We start from the raw sequence: 23,266 nt of genomic DNA on the forward strand, positions 1-23,266 counted from the left end.
AGGCAAGCATGGTTTAAATAATCCCTTTAAGAAAAAAAAAAAGAGAAGGGTCCCTGGGACTAAAAGTGTCAAGTGCTTTTGGATGAAATGGAGCTGATGTGGAAAAAGGGTTGGAAGGAGAAAACTTACTGCATATGTGCGATGACTGGAATAATTGGCTTGGCTGTGCTGTATTCGGTGGCAGTAATTTGTAGCACAGATAACATTCCATTCTTGAGCCAGTGCAGTCCTCTGTGTCTGTCTTAGAATAAAAAGACTGATGAGCTGGCTCGTTGGCTAACTAACATCACAATACAGCCTCCAAAAAAGAACACCTAAAGAGTGTGAACAGAATCCTGCTGGTGGAACTGGCCTTGAAATGAAACTTATGCTTTGTTTTGTTTTGTTTAACTGTGAGCTTAAGAAAGAAAATGCATGCTGAATGCAGATCCTGTGCAGACACTGGATTTTCACTTATTCATTCCTCCGTCTTGAGGCTACATAACAAGGCTGGAATGCGTTGAAATAATTATGAATGTGGGTTTTCCTCTAAAGGCTGTTAAATATGTAATCCAGGCTGCATTGTTTATCTGACTTCTTCTCTTCTTTTCAGTACCCCCATTTTCTGAAGAGGGATGCCAACAGACTGCAGATTATGCTGCAAAGGAGAAAACGTTACAAGAATCGAACCATCCTGGGCTACAAAACTCTGGCAGTCGGAGTTATCAATATGGCAGAGGTACTGTATGGTGCCTTGGGCCATCGCTTTCACCCATTTCCCTTCAATGTGTCGTCATCAGCCGCCTCTTGTCTCTTGGGGAACGGGTCATTTTGTTCCCGAGCCTGCGATTGCATTCCTCTCTGACAGTGATTGGCATGGCTATCATGCCTCGGTTGCCAGAGAGAAAGCCTCCCGGGATACACAGTATTTCTGATGATTCATTCTCATCACACATAGGGCTGCGCTGTTCGAAGTGATGGACCATCTGGTGGTGCTTTCATATGCACTTTTCTAAAAACGGCGCATTCAGCCGTGCTGTGTTGTAGAAATAATGGACGGGGAGCAGGGAGCTTGTTTGGAAATGAGATGTATAATTTTGCTTGTTTGTTTTGGGTTTTTTAAAGCTCTATTGTCCTCAGTTGGACACGCAGCGTGTTGTTCTGTAGTGAACCTTTAATGTTTGGCCACTGGACCATCAAAGGGTCTTTATTTTTCTTAATACCTAAAAAGAACTTGCTTTCCTTACTGCTATGCTGTCACATGAGTCACCTTACCAAATTTAAGTGCTCCTGTGTTTTGGTTGGAACTTTAGCTTCACAGAGCTGATATAGAAAAATGCATCCCTCTGGATGCTGTTAGTTTGCTGTTTGGATGCAAGGGGGATGCAGATGAGATGGAGATTTAAACTGATTTTGTGAGTCGTGTTTATTTGGGATACCACAGGTGCTAATTGTTTTTTCCTAATCACAGCAACAGATGTGCTGTCCATTCTTAGCCAAAGTTATTTTCCAGCAGTGGCCCCAGGACAGGAATTGATTGACATCTGAAAACAAGACTAATGCATTATTGTATTTTAAAATACCACTCAGCTCCTGTGCTGTTTCACTGTTTGCTGCTATGTTAAAAAAGAAAAAAAGGCCCACAGACCTCGATGAATAAAGCTAGATTGGGCATTGATGGATCCTCTCGGGTAATTACATTGTCATCTGCTGTGGTGTAAACCCTATTTTACACCCGCTCTAAAACTATCTGAGCATTGTGGGGGAGGAAGCTACTTATTGGGCATTGCATGGAGCATTCAAGTGCACCCCTGGCAGTGGTCGAGCAAAATGAGCCTGCTCCCTGTGCAGCGATTCATCCAGTGAGATATTGAAAGTACCCCCCAGATAGAGCTTAGCATGAGAGCTCATCCTTTCTCTAATTCAAAACAGTTTGTGTAAACTGGGTTACACAATGGGACTGGATGTTGTGTACAGATTGGCTTGCCTCATTTTGACATTCAAATTGGAAAAGCAGTATTGTGCTAATGAAGATTTATTTACAGAATGTGTACCTGTCAGCTTGTAATCAGTCAGTAAATCTGTGAGCATGCAGCCGCGCAACAGAAGCCATTTTAATCTCTATTGAATCAGCAGTGGGTCGGTGAAGAGACAGAATTCCATCATCCTGCCTGACTGTTGAAAGCGTATGCAATGTTTCTGCCTTGGTTTCATGGTGTTTGATCACGCATCTGCAAAATGATTGATAGACAGAAGAAGCGCAGGACATGATGTGTTCTGGACTCTGAAGCCAGTGAAATCCGTGTCTCCGTTGCATTTGCTCTGTGCGGTCTTACCACAGACATATCAAAGGAGGGATTTGAAACAAGACTTCTGTGTTAAACTATGTCCAGGTGATGCAACACCCAACAGACGGAGGACAGATCCTAGGTCTCCATAGCAACGTGAAAGAGGCGCCAGTTCGCGTGGCGGAGATCAGCGTGTACTCTCTCTCCAGCCAGCCTATCGACCATGAGGACGGGAGCGGACAAGCTGGCCGCAAGACCAAAACTTCAGGTGGGCACCGCCATGTCGCGCCTCCCCTCCGTGGCTCTGTCAGACAGGCTTGTGCCCATGCCGCTCAGCCAAAGCCTGCATGCCATTTCAGCCTTCAGCCCCAGAGGCAGCCCTCCCTGCTGTGGCCTCTCTCTTGCCTCTTTCCACATGGCTTCTATTTCCCTTCTGAGGACAGAATAAACTATTAATCCAAGGCCGTTCTATGGCCAAGGATATGTTATTCTCTTCAGCGATGGCTGTAATGTTGATGTGAGAGTTGAACAGATGTAGGGCCTATTACCTTACACTGCACTATTTCTGGACAGGGGAATATTGGGCCCTGTTCGGACTTCGTGCCTCTGCACTGCTGTCCTGATCCCTCTCTGTTCTGGATGTTATTAAGGATTCCACTCAAACATAACAAATGAGCTCATACACCAAGTATTAAACTAGTGTCACTCTGAGAAGAGGAAGGGGAGGAAAGATGTTTATCTTTCTCCCCAGTGCAGCGATTCTGAATTGCATCGATTCCACCTAGGAACACAGAACAGGATGTTTCACAGGCAAAAGGAAGTCTGAACAAGCTGTTAGGAAAAAAAGAAAAGATATATCCTCCGTCACCTGATTTGCCCTTGCTGTCAAATACTGGAAAATCTGCCGCTTTCCAAATATGGCTTCTCGGACTGATAAAATTTGACATTAAACGAGAACAATGACGCGTTTCACTCGCTGTAATGTCATTAAAATTGGAACTAAATAGACGAGCACAAAAGAGCTCTGCAATCTAATTTGTATTACTTTTTAGCAAACAACTGTAGCATTTAATTATGTTATCATGTTCATTGTTGTTGGCGCACATTCAAAACGATTAGTTACTGAATAACGAAGCAAAATATGATAAAAAAATTACGTAACTTCACCCGCACAAGATGGAAAATTGCCTTTGGGCTCACTTTGATTTCTAGAAGGGATTGTAGAATATACTGAAAGCGTAAGTGGTATGGTTGTATAGTGTATGCTTAACAGGTCTTGATGTTCAGTGGCTTCACTCAAAATGAACTGCCTGGGAGAAGCTTTTCGGCGTGTGCCTCTCTCTAATCTCTCTGCTACAAATGTCAGACATATCTCCCAGTATTTCTGACATCTCCGTGTGCGTTTGTGGCTGGCCTTTTTCAGACCGCTCCCCAGACATGGATAATTATTCAGAGGACGACGACGACAGCTACTCATCGGAGCAGGAGGCCAGTGACGACGCAGTCCATGCCCAGGTTGGTGCCACAAAAAGAAATATCACCTGGGTCCTGACAATTCTACTCCTCCCAGTGCAAAACTACACATACAGTAAATAAAACCTCCAACAGCTCAGCAAGGTGGTTGAGTGTTCTTGACACACTAAGCATTGTATGTCAGATGTAATCTCATAAGGAGAAATACTTATGATTTCTTTTCTGTTATAGATTAAATGTGTGTAATCAGCATTTTGGGTCAATGGCATTGTGAGATCGCAGGTATTTCATCTGCCTCCTCTGCGTTTTTCTTCAATCAGGATCTTTATGATGAAGACGATGAAGTCCGGAAGCCCAAGAAAGCCCGTAGGAAAATGATCCGAGCCACCTCCATGACCAGGGTGAGTTTTGCTCGTCAATCATTGACCATGAGAATAACTCAAGATCTGCTTGTACTGGTACACAAGCTTTTAAGAGAAAGAAGACGCTATGTTCCATTTGTTCAAGCCATTAGGACGAGTTGGATGAGCGTGTAAATGACCACTGTGGGTTCACTGGACTGATTATAATGGACTTTACATAGAATAAGTAATCCAGTGGACACTAACTGGGAGAATTTATAAGCCCGGTCCCAGCTGTCAGGCTTCTGTAAATGTTGCATTTATTCCTTTTTACGTCAGTATTTTTTTCTCTTATTTGCGTGTTTGACTTTTTTCTTTCTTTTCTTTCTTTTTTCTTTTTTTTTTTACAGCAACCTAATTTCAAGCAGAAATTTGTGGCCTTGCTGAAGAGGTTCAAGGTTACGGATGAGGTGAGTTATCCGAAAAAGACGATTGTTTTTGTTTGGACTGGTGCCCGTATGAACATGCTCAGTGTCGAAGCTAAAGTGGACTGCTACCATTCCTCTGTGATCTTCTGGGACTTTCTCGGCCCATCTGTTATGAAGTCTCCAGTTAGTCAGCTGTGTCACTTGCAGTTATTAAATTGCCCTTGGGGCAGCAGAGAATAATCTCAGTACTGACTGACTGAACAGCATATAGCTACATCACAACCAATGTGCTCCTGACTGAAGAGGAGTCGCTGACCTCTGTCAAAACAGAGGTGCAGGTATCATTATGGTGTCCGGCTGCCTTACTTATCTGCTCATGGATGTCTGATTCACACATTTCCATTGATGCCTATTTACACGTAGAAGCCATAAATGTGATGACTCATGCTCTATTGAGGTTTTTCTTTCTTTAATACTTTGGTTTTGCATAATGGCTTGTAATCAGGTCACCAGAAGGAGGTCGGCCAGTAGAGTGCGGCGACCTCTTCATGTCCATGAGTACATAATCTGCATTAAGCCATGAGAATGATAGTAGTTACCATTAAACAGTAAAATCCATAGGAACAACTGTGACGTCTGTTGGTTTGTTCCTCTTGCACAAGTTCTTAAACCGAATGAAGATAGTCACACTTTCTACTCCCTCCTTGGGCTTTTATGCGATTTAAAGCACTATGACCAAGTACTGTGTGAGTGATCTAACCTAATGACACTTACCACAACCTCTGGACTATTAGAGCTGTGTTTAACTGGAAGGTTCTGGAAGCTCCAGGTGGTCCAGTGATCTTTTATCACGTTCCCTGTAACTAATCTCTTCCTTGTGGCTGGGAAGAGTGCAAGGCTACAGCTCTATAAATACATAGCCAGGAGGAGGAGAGGGGACAGACTGTGTTTATCTGCTCCCTGCCAGTTCCTGCTCTTATGGAGTGGCATTAATCACCTGATTAGTCCACAAGCCTGCCTGTGTGCAGTTCCTATGATATACATTCCCACTGTGCAGCACCTTAGCTCTCCTCTATCACTCACTTACCTTTTAATTACATTCCACGGAGCTTGAGCACCAGATGTATTTATTGCTTAGATTTTTTTTTTTAAACACAGATTTTTTTCATTTTATGACCCTCATTGTTCTTGTTCGTTCTTTAAGCTCCATTAGTCCGGATGTGGCCACGATTAGCTGATGCAAATCAACAGTTGCTTCCTACACCTGTTTAGTCCATGAACATAATGACAAATCCCTGGTTACAGTGCAGTGAAAATAGGTCTAACCTGTGTGGCAGGTGCTGGACTCTGACCCAGTGGACCAGACCCAGGAGGTGGAGGAGGATCTGGACTTGCTCTACGACAGCCTGGAGGTGTACAACCAGAGCGACAGTGGGCCAGAGATGGAGGACAACGAGAGTGTGCTGAGCACTCCAAAGCCCAAACTCAAGTATGTTTGTGCTCAGCTGTTTCCATCAAGAACCATCTTTCATAAATGTTATCATGGCTTTACATTTTAAAACATCCCAGCCAGCAGCTGGTGTGAAACCACGAGTGAGGTTAGGAAATATTGCTGGAATAATAAGTACCTACAGTGGTGAGAAATAGTCTCATTAATTGATTATGAATTTGCGATCTCATCTCCTCTCGATGTAACTAACTAACTAACTAACTACAAAAGTGTGCTTAACCAGTATTTGAGTCCAGTATTTTCTGTCTGTACTGAAAATGGGCATTGAAAATTCTCTTACTGGTGATGAAATTAAAAGAACGCTTGCATGTCAGCTGTGCTCGGCCTTGTTCAGATTCTGCGTTGGCTTAAGCCTTAGGCTGTGATTGGACCACATAGTTTTATAGTTTGAAGTCCTTCTGTTGTAGGTTTACTTCAGTTTTAAGGGCAGTTTTCTGCCACATCATGCAGAGTATTTGCTTCCTCCATAATATCCTGCTACGGACACCAGGGCTCTGCAATGATTTGCACATTGTAGCTTCATCCATTTACAGTTTGTTGAATTTGAATTGATAGATAAACAGGATAATTTAATGAAGAACTCTTTCAGTTTTATGCATATCAGTAGTTCCTAATCATAGCACTTCTGTTGTCTCAAAACATCAATGTTTTACACGTCCAAGGAGCTCCAACCCAAATTTCCAGACTTTTTTTCACTGACTGGGCTTTAGGTTTCATTACTCTCAGTTCTTCTTGGCTTTCGTGTCGTTATTCGGAAAATGTACGTGATCTATCCAGATATTTTATTGAATATTATTGTGATGTTCGAGATGGACAAGAGTCCCAGAATAATCTATGTTCTATATATTTAGATCAATTTGATTATTCTGTGTCTTTCACTTATTTCTTGGAGGCAGAGGTTAAAAAAAGAAGTGTTTTTCATGTTGTTAATGTCCTATCACTCCAAATTGTGCGTCTGTTTTCAGGCCCTTTTTTGAGGGGATGTCCCACTCCAGCTCCCAGACAGAGATTGGAAGCATACACAGCCAAAAAAGCCAGCAGAGAGAGTTGTCGTGTCCTGTAAGTTGATCGCCAGGCACTCTATGAACACACTTGCCTTTTTTGAGCCTCTCTGTTTACTTACAAAGTTGTATCTCAACCCTTTGAGATCCTTCCTGTAAACAGTGTTACATAAAAGAACTGCTCCCACACTTTGAATATCTGGCAGGCCTCTGTGCTTATTGTAATTCAAGGATTCCTAAAGATAAGACGGGCGAGACTGAGCATGAGCGCAATGCAGCCACCAGCAGAAAAGGATGGGGAGACTTAAGTCCTCACCCCAGCCACCCCTGCAGGCCTTCAGTATTTATAGTGACCGACACCAGACGACCTTTCCGTCACCGTCTTCGCACTTGCACAGACACAGCTATGCTCCCATGCTCCGAGAGGCGATTGGATGCAGCAGTCCGCAGCTCCCGCTCTGAGATTTATGTGCCATTAGAACAACACGAACAGAGAAAGAGAAACACGTCGAGTCTGATAGCAGGAGAGAGACAGCTGTTTATAAATATCTGAGAATCCATTTTAGCTTGTAATAAAAATGGCCCAGAGCCTTTCAGACTGCCATAGCCCTCCATTTTGTTGTGTTTCAGCGCAACTCCATGAACATGTCTTGCTGCCAAAAAGGAATGTCTTTGATCTGACAGTGAAATAAATTAAACCAGATGTTCCAAGATTAATTTAAACACCTTTTAGTGGAGTGAATCTGAGCACATAAATGTGCGAGTGGTTCCCCTCTGGGCTTAATGTGTGAGCAGCCACCGCGAGCTGAGGACACGGAGCTTGTAAGATGCTGGCATTTATTTTCACCAGAGAATTGACCTCCATGGATAAAATGATCTGACCTGTGGCCGTGTGTGTTTACCCTGCAGAGTGGAGACTTTCTAACTGTGGACAGATGTAAAGTGCAAGGGGGGCGATACCAAGATGACAGCACCACAGACGCAACTGTTGGGGTATGTTTTTAGAACAGCAGTACATCATTTCAACCGAATCCCCTTGAGCATTCTCATGCTCACATTTTTCTTTTTCAACTTGTTCTTTTTCGAGTGTGCAGGGTCAGGCAAACCAAACAGCACAGTCATCCATTATGGATTAGTAAAGCAGACAAGGCAGCACCATGCTGGATCACTTCTGACTGATGAGGACTTAGAGAGGGGTGTTGTTGTTTTTGTGCTGTCGGGTCAGTGTAACCTTATTCAGCTCCAACACTGCTCCCCCTCTGAGTGCAAGGCAGCCGTCTCAGCGCGCCGCTCCACTAACCCAATTTAAAGTGAATATCGAATCTGCAGGAGCATTGTTTCCTCAGCCACCTGCAAAGATACAAAGACTTTATCTCCTCCGTCAGGGTGCTCCTGCTTCATTATCTCCAGTTTCAAAAACTAAGGACACTTCTTCACCAGGGCTGCAGCTCCTAACTCGTGCTCCACCTCCACTCCTCTGACTCTTTTTAAAATGCTGGCTGCAGAAAGAAGCACCGGCTTAGTTTGATGAGACACGACACGACACGTTCTTAAAAAGCAGACGGAAGAGGAATTAAAATGTCTTCAACTAAATTTTTAAGGGTTTTGAATCTATTTTTTCTTGTCTGCCACAGACACGAACATTGGGTATAGGTATTAGCTGTCATGACACAGTTTCTAGGAAGCTCAGGGACTCATGATGGAGAGCCAGTTTCAGAAAAAGAAAAAAACCCAACATGAATGAACAAATTCTTATGTTTTTTTTAGTGCCACTTTTCTGGGTCAAGACGCAAGCCACATGGCAAATAAAAGGCCTCTGGAGCTTGTTATATAAGATGCATTCCTTTGATGTTGTTCTGTGTGTCTTGGTGGTTGCTTTGCATTTGTTTTGGATGATTTTATTTGTCTTAGAGACGGTTAATATTTCATGTTTGAAAGTCCCAATCAAGAGATCAGAGGAGGTGCTCTCTGTGAGCCACACGCCTTCCATGCCAGCGTAGATTTAGCCTGGAAGTTATTCACTGCCCGGGCGAGAGAAAAAGTCACTCGTTAATGTTTTGTTGGGCCTCCTTTAGCTTTGAGTTCGGAGCTAATTCACCGTGTCATCGCTCGGATAAGCTTACGCAATGTGACTAAATTGATTTCCATCTAGAGTGGCGCTAATTTTTCGCCAACATATTGTATTGATGATGGAGAGTCGGACAGCTGCGTAAAGTGTTCTCCGGCGCATTCCAAAGAGCCTCAGTGGGGTTAAGTTCTGGCCTCTCTGGTGGCTGATCCATGAGTGAAAATGGCGGGTCTTGCTCCCTAAACCATCCTTTCACACAAGACTTCTTTTTTTTTTTCTCTCTCTCTAAGGTTCAGGAGCCTGAAATTGATGACAGTGCACCCGGTCCGGGGGAGGTAAACAGCTGGGAAGTCAACACTGAACGTGTGACTAGCAGTGTTGGCAAGCTCTACAAGACAGAGTCCCAAAACCACATGTCTCCCAGGTAAACTGCTCATCACTACATCTGGAAAATAACACTCACTGGCATTCACCATTGAATAACATCTGAACTTGATATACAAGTTAGACCGAAGTTGTGTCTCCTTTGATGTGATATTCTGAATGTTTCCCTTTTTTTTTTTTTTTTTATTATATTGTCTCATGACCAGTTCATTGGGTTCCATCTGTCATGTATTTTGAGCTCTCTGTGTTTCGCATTCTCAGTAAAGTGGAAAACAAGCTGCAGAGACGTCCTCGCAGCACCTCCATGAAAGACAGACAAAACTCAAAGGCCCAGAGCGACAGGACCAGCAGCATAGACAGCGAGTGCTCCCCGGAGTCGCGGCTAATAACGCAGGTGAACGCCACACACCGGTGTCGCGTCCCATTTCTGTGCCGTACTGATGTGCTCACTGATGTGCTCACGCTCTCTGCTCCTCATAACTCACCAAGGTCCCCAGAAAGTCCGTGTACGACCAGCTAAACCAGATCCTCATCTCTGATGAGCGCCTCCCTGAGAGCATCATCCTCATCAACACTACGGAGTGGCAAGGACAGGTGCGTGTTTTTCCATAGGTGACGTTTCATAATTGTATTTAACTGTCATTTGTTCATACATGCGATTAAAAACAAGAGTCATTAAGAATGGGGCTCACTCGTTAGCCATGCTTCAAGCCTCCATTGTTGCTGACATTATGGCATTCAAATAGACAAAAATAAAACGCGGTTTAATTTCACTTATTGGCTGCAGCAGCACGTTTTTTCCTGCTTTCTTTCCAACCCGTCCAGCTCTGCGTCTTGTATATCCATTAACTCATCGTGTCCCTCTCATGTGTGTTTCTGTGCAGTACGTAGCCGAGTTGCTCCATGAACAGGGCCAGCCCATTGTCTCCACGTGCTCTGCTGCCGATGTTCAGGCTGCCTTCAACACCATCGTTACACGCATCCAGAGATTGTGAGTCACGTACAAACATGCACAGGCTCTGGTTCTATGACACAAGCCATCGGTGTGTGTGATCTTGTTTCCCGTTACCTTGGACTGCTCCCCGCTAAACTGTGTGTGTTTATGGTGGCTCCTCGCCAGAGAATTCCAGATCTCTATTGCTCATGTTGCTGAAGTGCTCTCTGTCTACGCCCATTCTTTGACAATGTGCCTGTTTTCTTGCGATGGGTTGTAGTTTCAGCCTTCTTCTCTTATTCCGCAATCCATCCCCTTGGCTGTCATCGCCTCAAGCTGGTTTTTTGCTACACTTTCACTCTTAAAATGGTGTTGTCCTTAAACCAGCTGAAGTGCAACTTGTCAACACTTAACACACCTGCTCCCCTTTTAACCTGAAGCCTTCAGCTGGGGTCATGCCGCACAGAGCCATGCTCTCGGTTTGCTCAGTGCTGTCGTAGCCTTAGCTGGCTGGATGATTTTAACGTTGACACTGGAAGAACTTACGATCTTACATATCTTAGTGCCTCTTTCTGCTCAAGTTTAATATGCATCTTGCAATGCAAAATTCTGAATGCTGTGTAAAGACAGCATCATGAAACCTTTTTTATCTCATTAATCCTGATAAACTGACTGCAGCTGAGTTTTATTATTGTTTGATTAAGATCTAAAATCTGCTGCAGTGTTTGCTTTCACTGGAAGAAGACTCGCAGATACTTGCAGGTACCCACTGTCCCAAATATTAACTTATGACACAATAAAGGTGAGGCTGGTATTGAAGCTGGAAAATTCTATCGAGATAGAAAACTTTCCCTCAGACTCTCTCTCACTCACCATCTCTGAGTCACATTTCTCATAAGTTCGGCTCTTTGTCTTACTGTTTATTACTCGTTTCCTTTCTCCTTATCTTAACCCTTGCAGCTGTAACTGCAATGCGCAGACACCCCCTACAATGAAGGTGGCAGTGGCAGGTGACCAGAGTTACCTCAGCACCATCTTGAGATTCTTTGTGGAGCAGCTGGCCAATAAGACACCTGACTGGCTCAGTTATATACGTTTCCTGGTGATCCCCATTGGTACGTCGACTGGAATGTAGTGCAAAGTCCAGCCAGAAAGGTTCTAAATGTTAAGTCTTGTTTTTTTTTTCCCCATACACAAAGTTTTTCTCTGCACTTTAACACAGGTTCTCACCCGCTTGCAAAGCACGTGGCCTCTTTTGACAGTCGGTTCAACAACATCTTTATGGACACTGCGTGGAGGGAGCTGTTCTGCAGGACAGAGCGGCCTGCCTCAGGTAGGATGCGTCGCCCTGCTGCCTGGCTGAAAAGCAAGTCTGCATGTCTAGCGTGCAGCCGCCTTGAAAAGGAGAAAAAAGATCAGAAGACTTACTAAAACACGAACGCCAAGGCTTTTAAAATCAGATCATGCTGCATGTTTGAAAATGTTTGCACATCTGTAATTGTTTGGCTTCATAAATGTAGAAATAAATGTGGAAAAATGTAGAAATAATCCAGGTAACCAAAGGAAAAACATGTGCATCACCCATCTGTTTATTTCCGTTACATTTGAAAATCATGTGGCAGTCCATGTCTCCTCCCTATAACCAAAGGCTAAACAAGAGTCCACTTAAAGTATAAAACAAAACATGTTTTTAATGGGTTTCAAGATTAAAACGCATCTTTATTATCAATATAGTGACTCCATGAAATAAACACACCTCTGAATGCGTTTGAAATCTTTAGAATTAGTTATTTTTAATAAATTAGCCAAAAGAAGTAGTAGAAGTTATTAGCAGATCTTGCATTCAGCAGTACGATCCAGTTTCCCCTGATAAAGTCCACCTTCTGTCATGATTTTATTTCTCCAAGTCTTCCCTTTTCAACTCAATTTTAACGTTTTTAGCCAAACGGAACAAAAACTGACCGGGCAACAACTGTAGGATGATGGAACGCAAGAGCCGACCTTACAAGCAGGCTGTGCCATCCCAGCATGCAATGCAGTGTGATGTACCGTTGCATTCCCCATGGCGAATGGTTTCTTTAAACTGCTGACAAAGAGTAGATCAAAAGAAATTGGCACAGAAACTCAAGTCTACTTTTCAGGCTGCCAGAGATGAATGCCAGGCTTCATGTAACACAGTTTCTCTCGTGTGTGTGTGTGTGTGTGTTAGCGTGTGGCTGATTTTACCCGCATTGCGATGACATTTAACGCCCAGTATTCCCTGTCTACTTAATTCAGCGGGGCATAAATGATTCACGCTCTGTCTCCCAGTAATCTGATATGTTAAGCTTAGCATAGGCATCAATTGTCTTGTAACTTGTTAGTTAGACATTGAACAGCAGAGGTGTGTTTGTAACACCTGTCCCGGGGCTCCCTGCAGATAACATAGATGTAGCAGGACGGGTCATTCAGTACCTGGCCGGGGCCAGCGTGTCCCACCAGTTCCCCATCTCAGAAGCCATGCTCACCTACAAACAGAAGAGGTAAGCTAACTCTGACTTTCTGTGATTTTAGCATATTCATACTCAGCATATGATTTGTGTGTGTATGCATGTGTGTATCTGTGCTTTCTGAGCTCAAAGTCTTTTGTTTGCATTCATTTCCAATAAGTTCTACTGATATGAATGTTTTTTTTTTTTTGTCTTTTACCTAAGAATGAGCTTTAGAACTAATGTGGCCAGGAAAAGTTCAACCTATGTTTTGACAGATCTTCATGTAAATATCAGCTAAGCTGCATGAGGGACGTTTTTTTTTTGTTTTTTTGGAACGACGACGCATGCCAGCATGTAGCTATGGGCACATACGCGAGACAAGCGCTCACAAGTTGCTGGGATCTGTAATGAGAATTGTTTGCGCAGTTTCCACATGAGACTCACTTTGCTGAAATGCAACTTTTTGCTCAGTAAAACAGATATTTATGGTTGATTTGTTTAAAAAGATGGAACTGGCAGATTAATTTCCCAGCCCAGGTGTCTGGCGGTCTCGTGGCCACAAGCGCAGACTCACTTAGCGGACAACCATTGCATTTCTGTGTGCATTTTGCTTGTTTCCTTTTTGAACTTTGACCAAACCCTTCCCCCTCGTCGTTAGAGTGGCTTCCGATTGGTCAGAAGGTATTAAATCCAACGCAGTTTTAACACTGTCGCATTCCTTCTTCCCCCCTCCCCTTTTTTTCCCTTTGATTTGCTTTCAAGGAAAAGAAGTTTGTATTTTGATTTTTATATCAGGTATCTAACTCAACTCTTGTTTTGTTTTGCCCTCCTTTATTTTCCCTCCTCCATTTGGCCTGAGCTCCTTGCTGTGTCTTAACATTTCCCTTTTTCACACTCGATACTCACTGTGACTTCACTTTGTCCCGACCTGTGCCTCTGGTTTGGTGTGACTTTGATTTTTTTTACTCTGTCCTCTGTGTCGTTGCTGTGAATTTGCCTAACAACCTTTAAAACTAACATTTGCTAAACCGATTGGTGTTGTGGTGTGCGACCACGATCGATCCATCACGAATGATGTTAAAACTCCCAACATAACTGACGAAACCTTTACGTGATAGTTTTTCTTTGACTGCTTCAAGGCCAAAGAAACAAGGAAGTCACAAGGAAGCAGTTTTGTTGCCCGGACAACGTCATCATTCGCTGTGGATTCAGTTAACCTTTGTTTTTCATCTCTTAACGTTTTTTCTAAAGACGTTTTTCCGATGAATTGTTTGGGTGAGATGTGGGTGAGAAACCTGATCCTGCTCTGGAACTGGTCCATTTGCTTCTTTCCAATGTCAAAGTTAGCCTCGTTAAAGGTCAAATGATTGTAAGAGAAATATTCCAAATCCAAAGAGAAACATCCACAATCATCAAGCGGAACTGTGCCGCAGACTAAAGAAACATACATAGAGCTTGCTTATAGCGAGGCCCAGTTCAGACTGAGGATGAAAACTGTATTAGACCAACAGGAAAAAACCAAACGTGACACACAAAATATACGTGAAGTTAGGTCACAGAATAAAACTGGGACTAAATTAACAGTAAAATGCATGAAATCTACTAAAACATGATTAAAAACCCACTAGCGCTTACATTTACAAAGGATTGGTAGTCAAACATGAATTGTTCTGTTTGGAAGCTCGTCTCAGCTCACGATGACCTGATGTTTCCTTTCTAGTTGAAAATACCAGGGCATATAACCTAGTCCACAGACATTCGATCATGTTGTTGGACCAGCTTTTTCAGTCTGAGTGGGTTTTTGCTTTGTGATGATGGTGCTTAATTGGTAAAATCTCTAAATCGGGATGTGTAACATGACTGAGAGCATGTTCAGATATAGAGGTGTTTGTTAATGTGGGGACTGCAGTACGGCGTGTGCACCTGCACTGCGATTATCAGTGCAAAAAGCATGTTCGGTTGTAAAGGTCGCTTGCATAACACTTGAAAGGGATTGTGTCAAGCTGCGCATCCAATAAAGCTGGGCCTCAACGATCGCTTTTAAAGGGCGTCCAAAAATAAATCTCTTATCCTACCACCGCCTGACTAGAAACGCCAGTCCCTCTATTTTAGGTTGTAAGGAGCGGTCCTCTCATCCATCTCATTGTAACGTGACCCTGAGAATACCCCCATTCCACCTGAGCCAGTCATCTTCCCTTCCCTCTGCCGTGGGACATGGTGCAGGCCCATCCCCACAGCCATCTCCCCTTCAGGACCATTGAGTGTTTGCGTGCACCTCTGGAGTGTTGAAATGTTCAAAGCCGCCTCTTGTCGTCCTCACAGACTTTTCTCTCTCTTTGTTCACAGCCCTGACGAGGACTCCAGTCAGAAATTCGTGCCATTTATCGGGGTAAGAGTTTGCCATTCATCGGAAAGGTGCCGAACACCTTTGACTCTGTCTGTTTTTCCTGATGTTTGACATGAGACCTCTTCCGTGTTGCAGGTTGTGAAAGTTGGAATTGTGGAGCAAAGCCTCTCAACTTCAAGTAAGAAAGATGTTTTGAAAGATGACATCTTTTTTTAATCAGGTGTTTGCCTTCTAGGATGCAGTTGGATGCAATTTGCCTCAGTTCCATGCTTATGGAAACTATTTCTGTGCACTTTATCTGAAAAACTGTCTGTTTTTGTTGTTATATGTTTTATCATCACTTTGTGCGTGACTTCCTTTTTTTTTTCTCCCAATTTAAAAGTGGACTCGGATGATGCGATGGGAGGCAACACAAGCATCCTGACCTCCCCAACGCCCCCAGCGGCTGGTCCGTATGGAAAAGAGATCGGGAGCACACCCCCACAGTCTCCCTCTGTATCCACCGCCCTGTCTGGAGCAGGGTACAAAACTCACATTGCCTTTCAGCAAAATTTCCCTCCCTTTAAAGTAGCTTTTATCGTCTGCTGTGTTTTAGCACTGTTTATAACTTCACTTTTTATTTATTCATTTATTTTTTTAGATCTCCATGTTCGGGCAGTGAGGTGATGGGGCTGCAGGTGGACTACTGGACGTGGCAAGGCCCAGAGAAGAAGAAAGAGGGAGATAAGCGAGACGTGGGGTTGAAGAACACCCTGAAGAGCAACTTCCGTTCACTGCAAGTCAGCCGCCTGCCCAGCGGAGGGGAACTCACTCCTCCCCACAGCATGGCCATGACTGTGGTCACCAAGGAGAAGGGTTACAAGAAAGGTACGCTGTGGAATGTGGCTAACTCACGTCCTTTTTTCTCTTGACCTGAACTTTTAAGCCTATCCCCCCCAAAAAACCTGACGCATCTAAAGTTTTCCATGCAGCTGGGTTGAAAAACAGAAATATTATGTTTTTCTTTTACATTCATACTGTTTGTGATTCATTCAGAGGTTCTGCTTTGTCAAGTTTGCTGCAGCTAATGTGAGTCTAGAGTCTAAAGAGGTAGTGTGGGACCGAAGTGCGCTTTTGACCCAGCTCTCTCTTCCTCCTTTTTTCAGTGATATTTCTTAGCAAGAAGCCCAAGGAGAAAGAGCTGGACTCTAAGAGCCAAGTGATCGATGGCATCAGCAGGTTGATCTGCACAGCCAAGCACCAGCACACCATGCTGAGAGGTGAGGCTGACGCAGATGAAGCTGCACTGCCATCTGGTGTTGATGTTGCACAGTGCAAGCTGCACGTGAAATATATTATTCATGAAGTGCGGGGCTTTTCATGCGTTTAACTCTGGTTTCTATTGTGCTCTTTAGTCACCATTGACGGAGTGGAGTGGAACGATGTCAAGTTTTTCCAGCTCGCCGCCCAGTGGCCGACGCATGTCAAGCACTTCCCGGTGGGAATCTTTGGCTACACTAAGCCGGTGTGACCCCGGCCGCCATCCACTCACCCACCAGACTCTCAGCTGCACTTGTCTCACCCAGAGGCTACAGAGAATTAGAAGAAAAGCCCCCCCCCCCAGTAATAGTTTTCCTGTGGAAATCTTACTGCCTCACAACCACGTGTTCAACACACAAATTTCACATTGTCTATTGGATGTTTTTTGATGTTGTTGGGTGTTGTTGTTGTTTTTTTTTTTTTCTTTTTTTACACACTACATAAAGAACAAGTACTATTTTGTAAGATTTGTGCTACCGCCTCAGAGGTATTTTGAGGCACTTTGGACAAAATTGCCACATTTCGATAACGGCAGCTGTGTTTGCACTTTGTTTTTGTTAACATTTTATTATTTCTGTGAAATCCTACATTTATTGTTACTCTATAGACAATGGAGGCGTGTGATGGTGATGTGCAGTGGCGTGTGTGAGACTGTTGCAGACCGTGTTTGTGTTTGTCGTTCAAAGTTGGAATATTGCTGTGAATTTAGATGGAATCCTTTTTCTTCTAACTCAGTGCTCGGTTTTCTTACTCGTCCCTTTACTTTCTTAAAAAAAAAAGTATGTTTTCATAGGAAGGAGCGGGCAGTTCTTTTTTTTTTTTTTTGTGGTTGTTGCCTCGTTGCTTTGAAGCACACCGAAGCGACTCGAGAAAAAGAAAAAAAACGAAAAAAACTCAAAGTATTAGAATGTAGCTAAAATCTCATTTGTAACTTGTTCATCAGCTGGTCATTGAAAGTGCAAACATTGTTGTTAACGTACACTCAGACTGTACAGTGGCAAGCAGTTAGAAGCAGGGTAACGACTTTAACTCCCGACAGCTGAACACCAAATTGAGTTGCAGCTTAACGATGTCTTACGGTTTCCCTGCCGCGTTGTATTTCGGCCTTCTCGGAGCGATTTCAGCTCGGAACAGAGTAGATGTGGTAAACACGGCCACCTCGTGTTCAACTGGACGCACTGGCTGGCCTGCAGGAAACTTGGCGAGTTTTACGGACTGTGCGGTGATGTGCCAAACTTTGCGTTCGCAAGACCTTGTGGCTCGGCCAAACTTAGTAGTCTGTCATACTGAAAACTTAAGAATTGTGCATTTATCGTGTCTGTGGTCCCTGTGGAGATCAGTATTAAGATTACTGAGCTATTAGTTTTACGAGTGTACCCGTATTTGGCCACATGTCGACACCTGAACATTTTTTTTAAGATGAGTGTCAATCCTAACCAAGTGTCTTTTGAGTCCAGCGTCACCACGGCTGAACTGAAACGCAGTGAGAGTGTCGGAGCTTGAGTATTGTGAGCCTGTTGAGGGGGGGGGGACAATGAGAATGAGTTTGTCTGACTTGAACCATGCTTTGACCGTAGGGTCGAGCGCCGTGCAAGTGTTAAATTGCTTTTAAAATACGATGACGAGTGCGCGGACTCCCCAGCCAGATGTCCGAGTCACTGCCTGTGTGTCTGTAGGTGTGCTTTTAGGTTTGATGGTACTTCCCTGAATAGTGTTAACGTGAAACTTTTGCAATAGGAAAAACCTTTGGACAAAGGGCCTTCTGTATGAGTTTGTTGCTTCTTTTTTTTTTTTTTTTTATAAAGTGAAGACTTACAAGCTTTGATAGGCTGGCTTTTTCTTCTTTTTTTTGTATTACTGTATATAAATATATACAAGATATACTATTGTGAATGGCAAACCTCCCTTCCACTAAATTGAAAGCACAAATAGTGTACCTTTTACTTCTTGACATAAATGCCAAATATATTTCCAGAGCTCATCAATTTGAAGTTAACAATGCGAACACTATTAGGTATGCGATTTCTCATACATTTCCCTCACTTTGTAATGCACTTTCATGTGGTTTTATATGCAGAGTAGCTCAAATTGGGACTCACTTTGGTTTTGAGGTGAAGCGTTTGTGTTCATTTTGAAAGTAAACCACTACCTAAAGTTGAGAGAAGGCTTGCTTCTTCTCTTTTCTTTTCCTTCGGGATGATGCGTTAGTAAAGGATGGGTTTCAGTGCCCCTGTGAGGTCTGAAAAACCATCCTGGCTGTCTGTTGCCTCATGTTTTTCCACTTAATGTTTGGAGTTTGTTTTGCAGCTACCATCGTTTGTGTCCACCTGTGACCTTTTCTTTGTCTCCTGCTTTTGTTGAAGGGGTCGTCGCCATGGCGTCTCAGTCAGGAGCCCAGCTGGCCCTCATATTTCGCTAAAAGGGGTTGCATTAAGTGTTAACCCGGGCAGTCGTTTGAGGGAATTAGTCTATGAAATACTTTGACGAGCAAAATGATAAGTGTATTTTACCTCTTATTAATTTTACCCTAAATCCAGAGGTAGCATGGGGGTGTTCTACAAGGCTGGATCAATGAGCAGGCATGCGCGCTTTGTCACCATAATTTAGCACTCCAAAAAGAAACCAACGTCAGTGTCGATCCTTTCATATTAGGTCAATCTGCGGCTACACCATGCCATCTCATTGCTCCTGTAACTTGAAATGCCACCCAGTGTCTTTGCACAAACCCTATTTTAAATGACATGACAGTATTTTTAAAATTCACCACTAAAAATATGGGTTACTCTGCATGTTTTATTATAGATGTAAATATGTTTTGGATTTTTATATTGTTTTGGTTCTTTCCATGCTCTCACAAGCAGTTGTGTTTAATAAAATTTTTAATCTTCTGTACAAACAGCTTGTCTGTAGATGTGTATCCCCCCCCATATCCCATCTGACTTCATTGCCAGGGCCGACATATATCACAAGGCATTCATGAACAAAAACATGTCCACACTAATGTGTTAGTTGGCAGAGATGGAGGGCAGGTTGACGTAACTCTTCATCGGAGGCAGCGGTTTAATCTTGCGTCCGGCCCAGCCTCCTTTCCTCTGCCACAAGCCGCTTGAAGGGCGAATGCCAAGCCAGCGATTTCGGCCGGCTTTGCCGATGATCCGTTTGTTGTGGTCAACGTTGGAAACGCGTCCCACTGTTACCACGCAGGTCTCCAGCACCTGCCAACAAGACGACATTCAGTTCAACGCAAAGGAAGAGAAAGAAAAGAAAGGGTTTTATCAAAGTAAATGTAGTCCATCCTTACCTGAACCTGCTGCTTAGAAGGAAGCTGAACGATTGCGGTTCCGTTTACTTTACGGAGCAAAACGCCGCTTGTGCCTGAAAACCAATTGATGATGGGGGGAGTAACCTTACTTTATCTTCACTGTAAGATTTCCGCAATAGATGTCTTATAAAAACAGAATGGATTACCTGCGGCGCGTATGAACTCTGACCCCTTCCCTGGTTGTATCTCCAGGTTGTTTACCAGTGTCCCCACAGGAAGAGCTCCCAGAGGGTAGGCATCCCCCTCATTGGCTGACACTGCAAAATAAACCAGATGAGTTACAAACTCCAAGACTTTGCCATCTCAAGGCAGTCTCAAAGAACAACAAGCAGAAACTGTAGAGTATCACATACCTGCCATACGTCCAATAACTCCAGATGTTTTTATGATGTTTCCAGCCTGCATGTTCTCTGTTGCAATGATCCAGCGCTTGCGCTCACCTCCTGCGACCAGGGCGATATCGGCAGACCTTTACACGCCAAGAGAAGAAAGGGATTATGAAAGCCAACTTCAATGTCATTATCTTTATATGTTGAAAGTCTTATGTGTGACAGAAGCCGGTCTCACCTGCACGGGTCGTATCGCACCTCAACAACCCTCTCTTCGAAAGGGTTCCCATCTCTGTTGGGCTCATAGCGCAGTCGCTGGAAGTCTATCCACCGGTACTTCTGTTTATGGCCACCGCCAATGCCATGCGTACGTATCCTCCCTGCAGAGCAGACAGGGGAAATGAGCATGTATGCATCACAGCTGTTACATCACAGAAAGCTGTGGACCCTCTGAGTTGAACCTGAAGGGAAAATAGTTCAGTCCTTCTCAAATCAAGATGTGACTTTAAACAAGGTCTACAACTGATTAATGCACTCAGTAACTAATTCAGCATTTGCTTCATGAATGATGAGAAATAAAGCTTTTTAATTGTTTTGTCCTATCTTAACTGTTCCACATCAGCTCCATTCAAAACTGCCGTTAGGATCTGCAAAGCCTGCGCAGGACAGTTTCAGATCGATTCTCCCGAAACACTGATCCCCCCCCCCCCCCCCCCCCCCAAAAAATAAAATAAAATTGGGAACACAACGTAATGCAATCATTTTAAAATCTCACAAACCAATATTTCATTTACAAAAGAACACAGAAACATCTATCAAATGTTAAAGGTGAGACATTTTACTTTTCCATGACAGATATTAGCTCCTCTTGAATTTGATGGTAGTGTCATGTCAAAAGTTGGGACATGGTCAAGTTTACCACCGTGTAGCATCCCCTCCTTTTCTGAACAAATGTCTGGGAACTGAAGGGAACTTAACATTGAGAGGAATGCTGCCCCATTCTCGTCTGCTAAAGAGTTCTACAGGCTCAATAGTTCAGGGTCTTCACAGGCATTGATACTGATTTGTGGCCGTGTCCTTTGCACACATTACATAGATTTAGTCTCTGGATTCTATTAATCTTTAAATATCATGCACATTAGATGGGGGAGTGTTTTTACATTGAGGAGCATTATTCTGAAACTACTTCACACTTTGTAAAACACTTATTGCTAAACCTCTGCACGTCTTTAATTCTCAGAGGCTCTACCTTTCTACAGTGCTCTTCTCACGTTACTGGCCCGTTTACAATTAGCTCCAACGTGTTTCCTTGGCTGTTTCTTTCTGGTTTTTAGAGCCTTTCGTTACCCCTGTACCAACTTTGAGACACGTTGATACCATTTATTTCAGGATGAGCTAGTATTTGCCATGCCAAAGTAACAATTCTCACCTTCATATTTGATTTATTTTCTATGTTCTCGTATGAGTAAAATGCTGGTTTATGGGGTTTGGGGAATAATGCAATGCAAATCATAACACCTTTAAACATGGATCTCAACTACTTCATCCAATTGTTGACCTGTATAGTCTCGTCCTCCTGTCTTTTTCATCCCAATCGGCCTGATGCTGTACTTCTCCCTCTCCTTCCAATAAGTTCTGTTCTGATCCAGAGAGGCTGTGGTGAGGAAGCCTCTGCACTGGCTGACTGTACTGGGTACAATAGCTCCCAGCTTCAGATGACTGACCGCCTGTAAATGCAGAAAGAGAGACATTCAACTTGGTTGGTGGCTGCAGGCGTGGAGACTCGACTCTATGAGTGAGGCTGACAGGGTTTACCTGCGAGGGCATCAGAGCAGGCTGGGAGAGAGTCAAGGAGCGCAGAGCGCGGGTTAAACATGATACCGCCATCACAGCAACGCCTGCATGAAATATGAAAAAGAGTCCCTTTACTATTACTTGTAGAATAAGCATTTTAGGAAATGGCCGCTTACAAAGCAGGAAGATCAACACAAATCTTGGCTTCTTTCACTTTTTACAAGGCTGTCAATATATCCACATGTTAAACTGTATTTAACTGACTTCCTTTTGGCGTTCAATGTATGTGCCGTTATTGCAGTGTAGCTTGTTTTCTGTTCTGTGGACGCTGTTTAGCCCCCGCAGTGCCCGACAAGTAGCTTTAGCTTTTAAGCTGAAAATAAGAAATTTACCATTTCATGCTAGCTCTAGTCTTGCTTGTAACTTATCTTAAAATAATCAAATGATTAATTTACAAAATAGCACCATCTAAAATATATTATATTGATCGATGGTTGTATTTCTACGTCAATAAGCATATCTATTAATAACAGTATAAAAAAAAATCAAACCGAGAACAGCGCTAGCTTGATTCAACCTATCAACACAGATTTGGACTACTTTGTCACTAACTCTTCTTCTTAATTGTAACAGCAGACGCTAAACTAAGCGTATGTGTCACATAAAGCTGCAACATAACCCAAAATAACAGTAACATTGAGCCAACCTTTATGTTTTACTTATTTCATTCCGAACTTCACGTCGGCGTCCTTCACACTCCTGCACGCGACGTCGCACACCGATGACGTTTCTTTTCTGTCCCTTTTTTTAAAATCCCTTCTTCTTAGAATAATTATGAAAAAAAAAGTATGAAATGATTGTGTTTCGTACGCTATTTAGTTGAACCTATATTATATATCCATATTCCGTATTTTATATTACACTTAAACGCGCTATTTTTTTTTTAAAGTACACATTCGTCAGTTTTATAACGAGGTATTCGTGACAGCTTTTCTCAATTCTGCCTGTAGGAGGCAGCATTGTCCTCTTGTGTGTGCGGCATTTGCCAAACGCCCTTCTGTGTTAATAACAACATGTTTTGTATCATTTTGTGTCTTAAAATGTGCATTTAGTGCCTATTTGTATTAATTTTGCATCTCTTGTTTGTATTTTTAACACCTTCATACAGTTGTTTGGCTGTCCCTTTTGCATTTTTCTTTTGGATTATTTTGTTCTATGGTTGTTTTAATCACATTGTGAGCACACATACAAAATTGCATTTTCAACTACTTTGTCACTAGCAGTCTGTCATAAAGACA

The 23,266-nt window shown here is 43.2% G+C and overlaps 2 protein-coding genes across 3 annotated transcripts in view; one reads left to right on the plus strand and one right to left on the minus strand.

Annotated features, from left to right (window-relative positions):
- The window catches only part of LOC140313263 (phosphofurin acidic cluster sorting protein 2), a 43,288-nt gene extending 23,869 nt beyond the window's left edge, over positions 1-19,419 (plus strand). The window contains exons 4-25 of one of the 2 annotated variants that reach the window (XM_072391301.1): positions 593-718; positions 2,373-2,535; positions 3,691-3,782; positions 4,061-4,141; positions 4,492-4,551; positions 5,847-5,998; positions 6,985-7,078; positions 7,930-8,013; positions 9,379-9,512; positions 9,734-9,866; positions 9,962-10,066; positions 10,357-10,463; positions 11,367-11,521; positions 11,629-11,739; positions 12,826-12,928; positions 13,640-13,672; positions 15,224-15,266; positions 15,360-15,402; positions 15,607-15,745; positions 15,865-16,091; positions 16,370-16,483; positions 16,619-19,419. In XM_072391301.1, coding sequence (XP_072247402.1) covers positions 593-718; positions 2,373-2,535; positions 3,691-3,782; positions 4,061-4,141; positions 4,492-4,551; positions 5,847-5,998; positions 6,985-7,078; positions 7,930-8,013; positions 9,379-9,512; positions 9,734-9,866; positions 9,962-10,066; positions 10,357-10,463; positions 11,367-11,521; positions 11,629-11,739; positions 12,826-12,928; positions 13,640-13,672; positions 15,224-15,266; positions 15,360-15,402; positions 15,607-15,745; positions 15,865-16,091; positions 16,370-16,483; positions 16,619-16,734 — 2,415 coding nt within the window. In that variant the 3' untranslated portion in view covers positions 16,735-19,419. The remainder of the gene's footprint in view (positions 1-592; positions 719-2,372; positions 2,536-3,690; positions 3,783-4,060; positions 4,142-4,491; positions 4,552-5,846; positions 5,999-6,984; positions 7,079-7,929; positions 8,014-9,378; positions 9,513-9,733; positions 9,867-9,961; positions 10,067-10,356; positions 10,464-11,366; positions 11,522-11,628; positions 11,740-12,825; positions 12,929-13,639; positions 13,673-15,223; positions 15,267-15,359; positions 15,403-15,606; positions 15,746-15,864; positions 16,092-16,369; positions 16,484-16,618) is intronic. The other variant, XM_072391302.1, reaches the window with a different exon arrangement.
- On the minus strand, positions 19,024-22,757 carry mrpl2 (mitochondrial ribosomal protein L2). The gene is made up of 8 exons (XM_072391307.1): positions 22,675-22,757; positions 21,990-22,072; positions 21,733-21,901; positions 20,413-20,554; positions 20,199-20,314; positions 19,992-20,102; positions 19,825-19,898; positions 19,024-19,738 (listed from the first exon to the last, which is right to left on the minus strand). Exons 2-8 carry the CDS (start codon positions 22,059-22,061, stop codon positions 19,529-19,531), a joined length of 894 nt encoding a protein of 297 aa, XP_072247408.1. The 5' UTR covers positions 22,062-22,072; positions 22,675-22,757; the 3' UTR covers positions 19,024-19,528.
- Positions 22,758-23,266: the final 509 nt, after the last annotated feature.

The sequence above is a fragment of the Leuresthes tenuis genome, unplaced genomic scaffold, assembly GCF_036924035.1.
Source record: "Leuresthes tenuis unplaced genomic scaffold, fLeuTen1.0.hap1 SCAF_8, whole genome shotgun sequence".
Taxonomy (NCBI): domain Eukaryota; kingdom Metazoa; phylum Chordata; class Actinopteri; order Atheriniformes; family Atherinopsidae; genus Leuresthes; species Leuresthes tenuis.

Coding starts and splice junctions, on each gene's coding strand:
- mrpl2 (XM_072391307.1), bottom strand. CDS start 22,061: ATGGCGGTATCATGTTTAACCCGCGCTCTGCGCTCCTTGACTCTCTCC. Junction 20,315..20,412: donor GTGCGATACGACCCGTGCAG/GTGAGACCGGCT, acceptor TGGCGTGTAAAG/GTCTGCCGATATCGCCCTGG. Junction 20,103..20,198: donor AGTTATTGGACGTATGGCAG/GTATGTGATACT, acceptor TTTATTTTGCAG/TGTCAGCCAATGAGGGGGAT.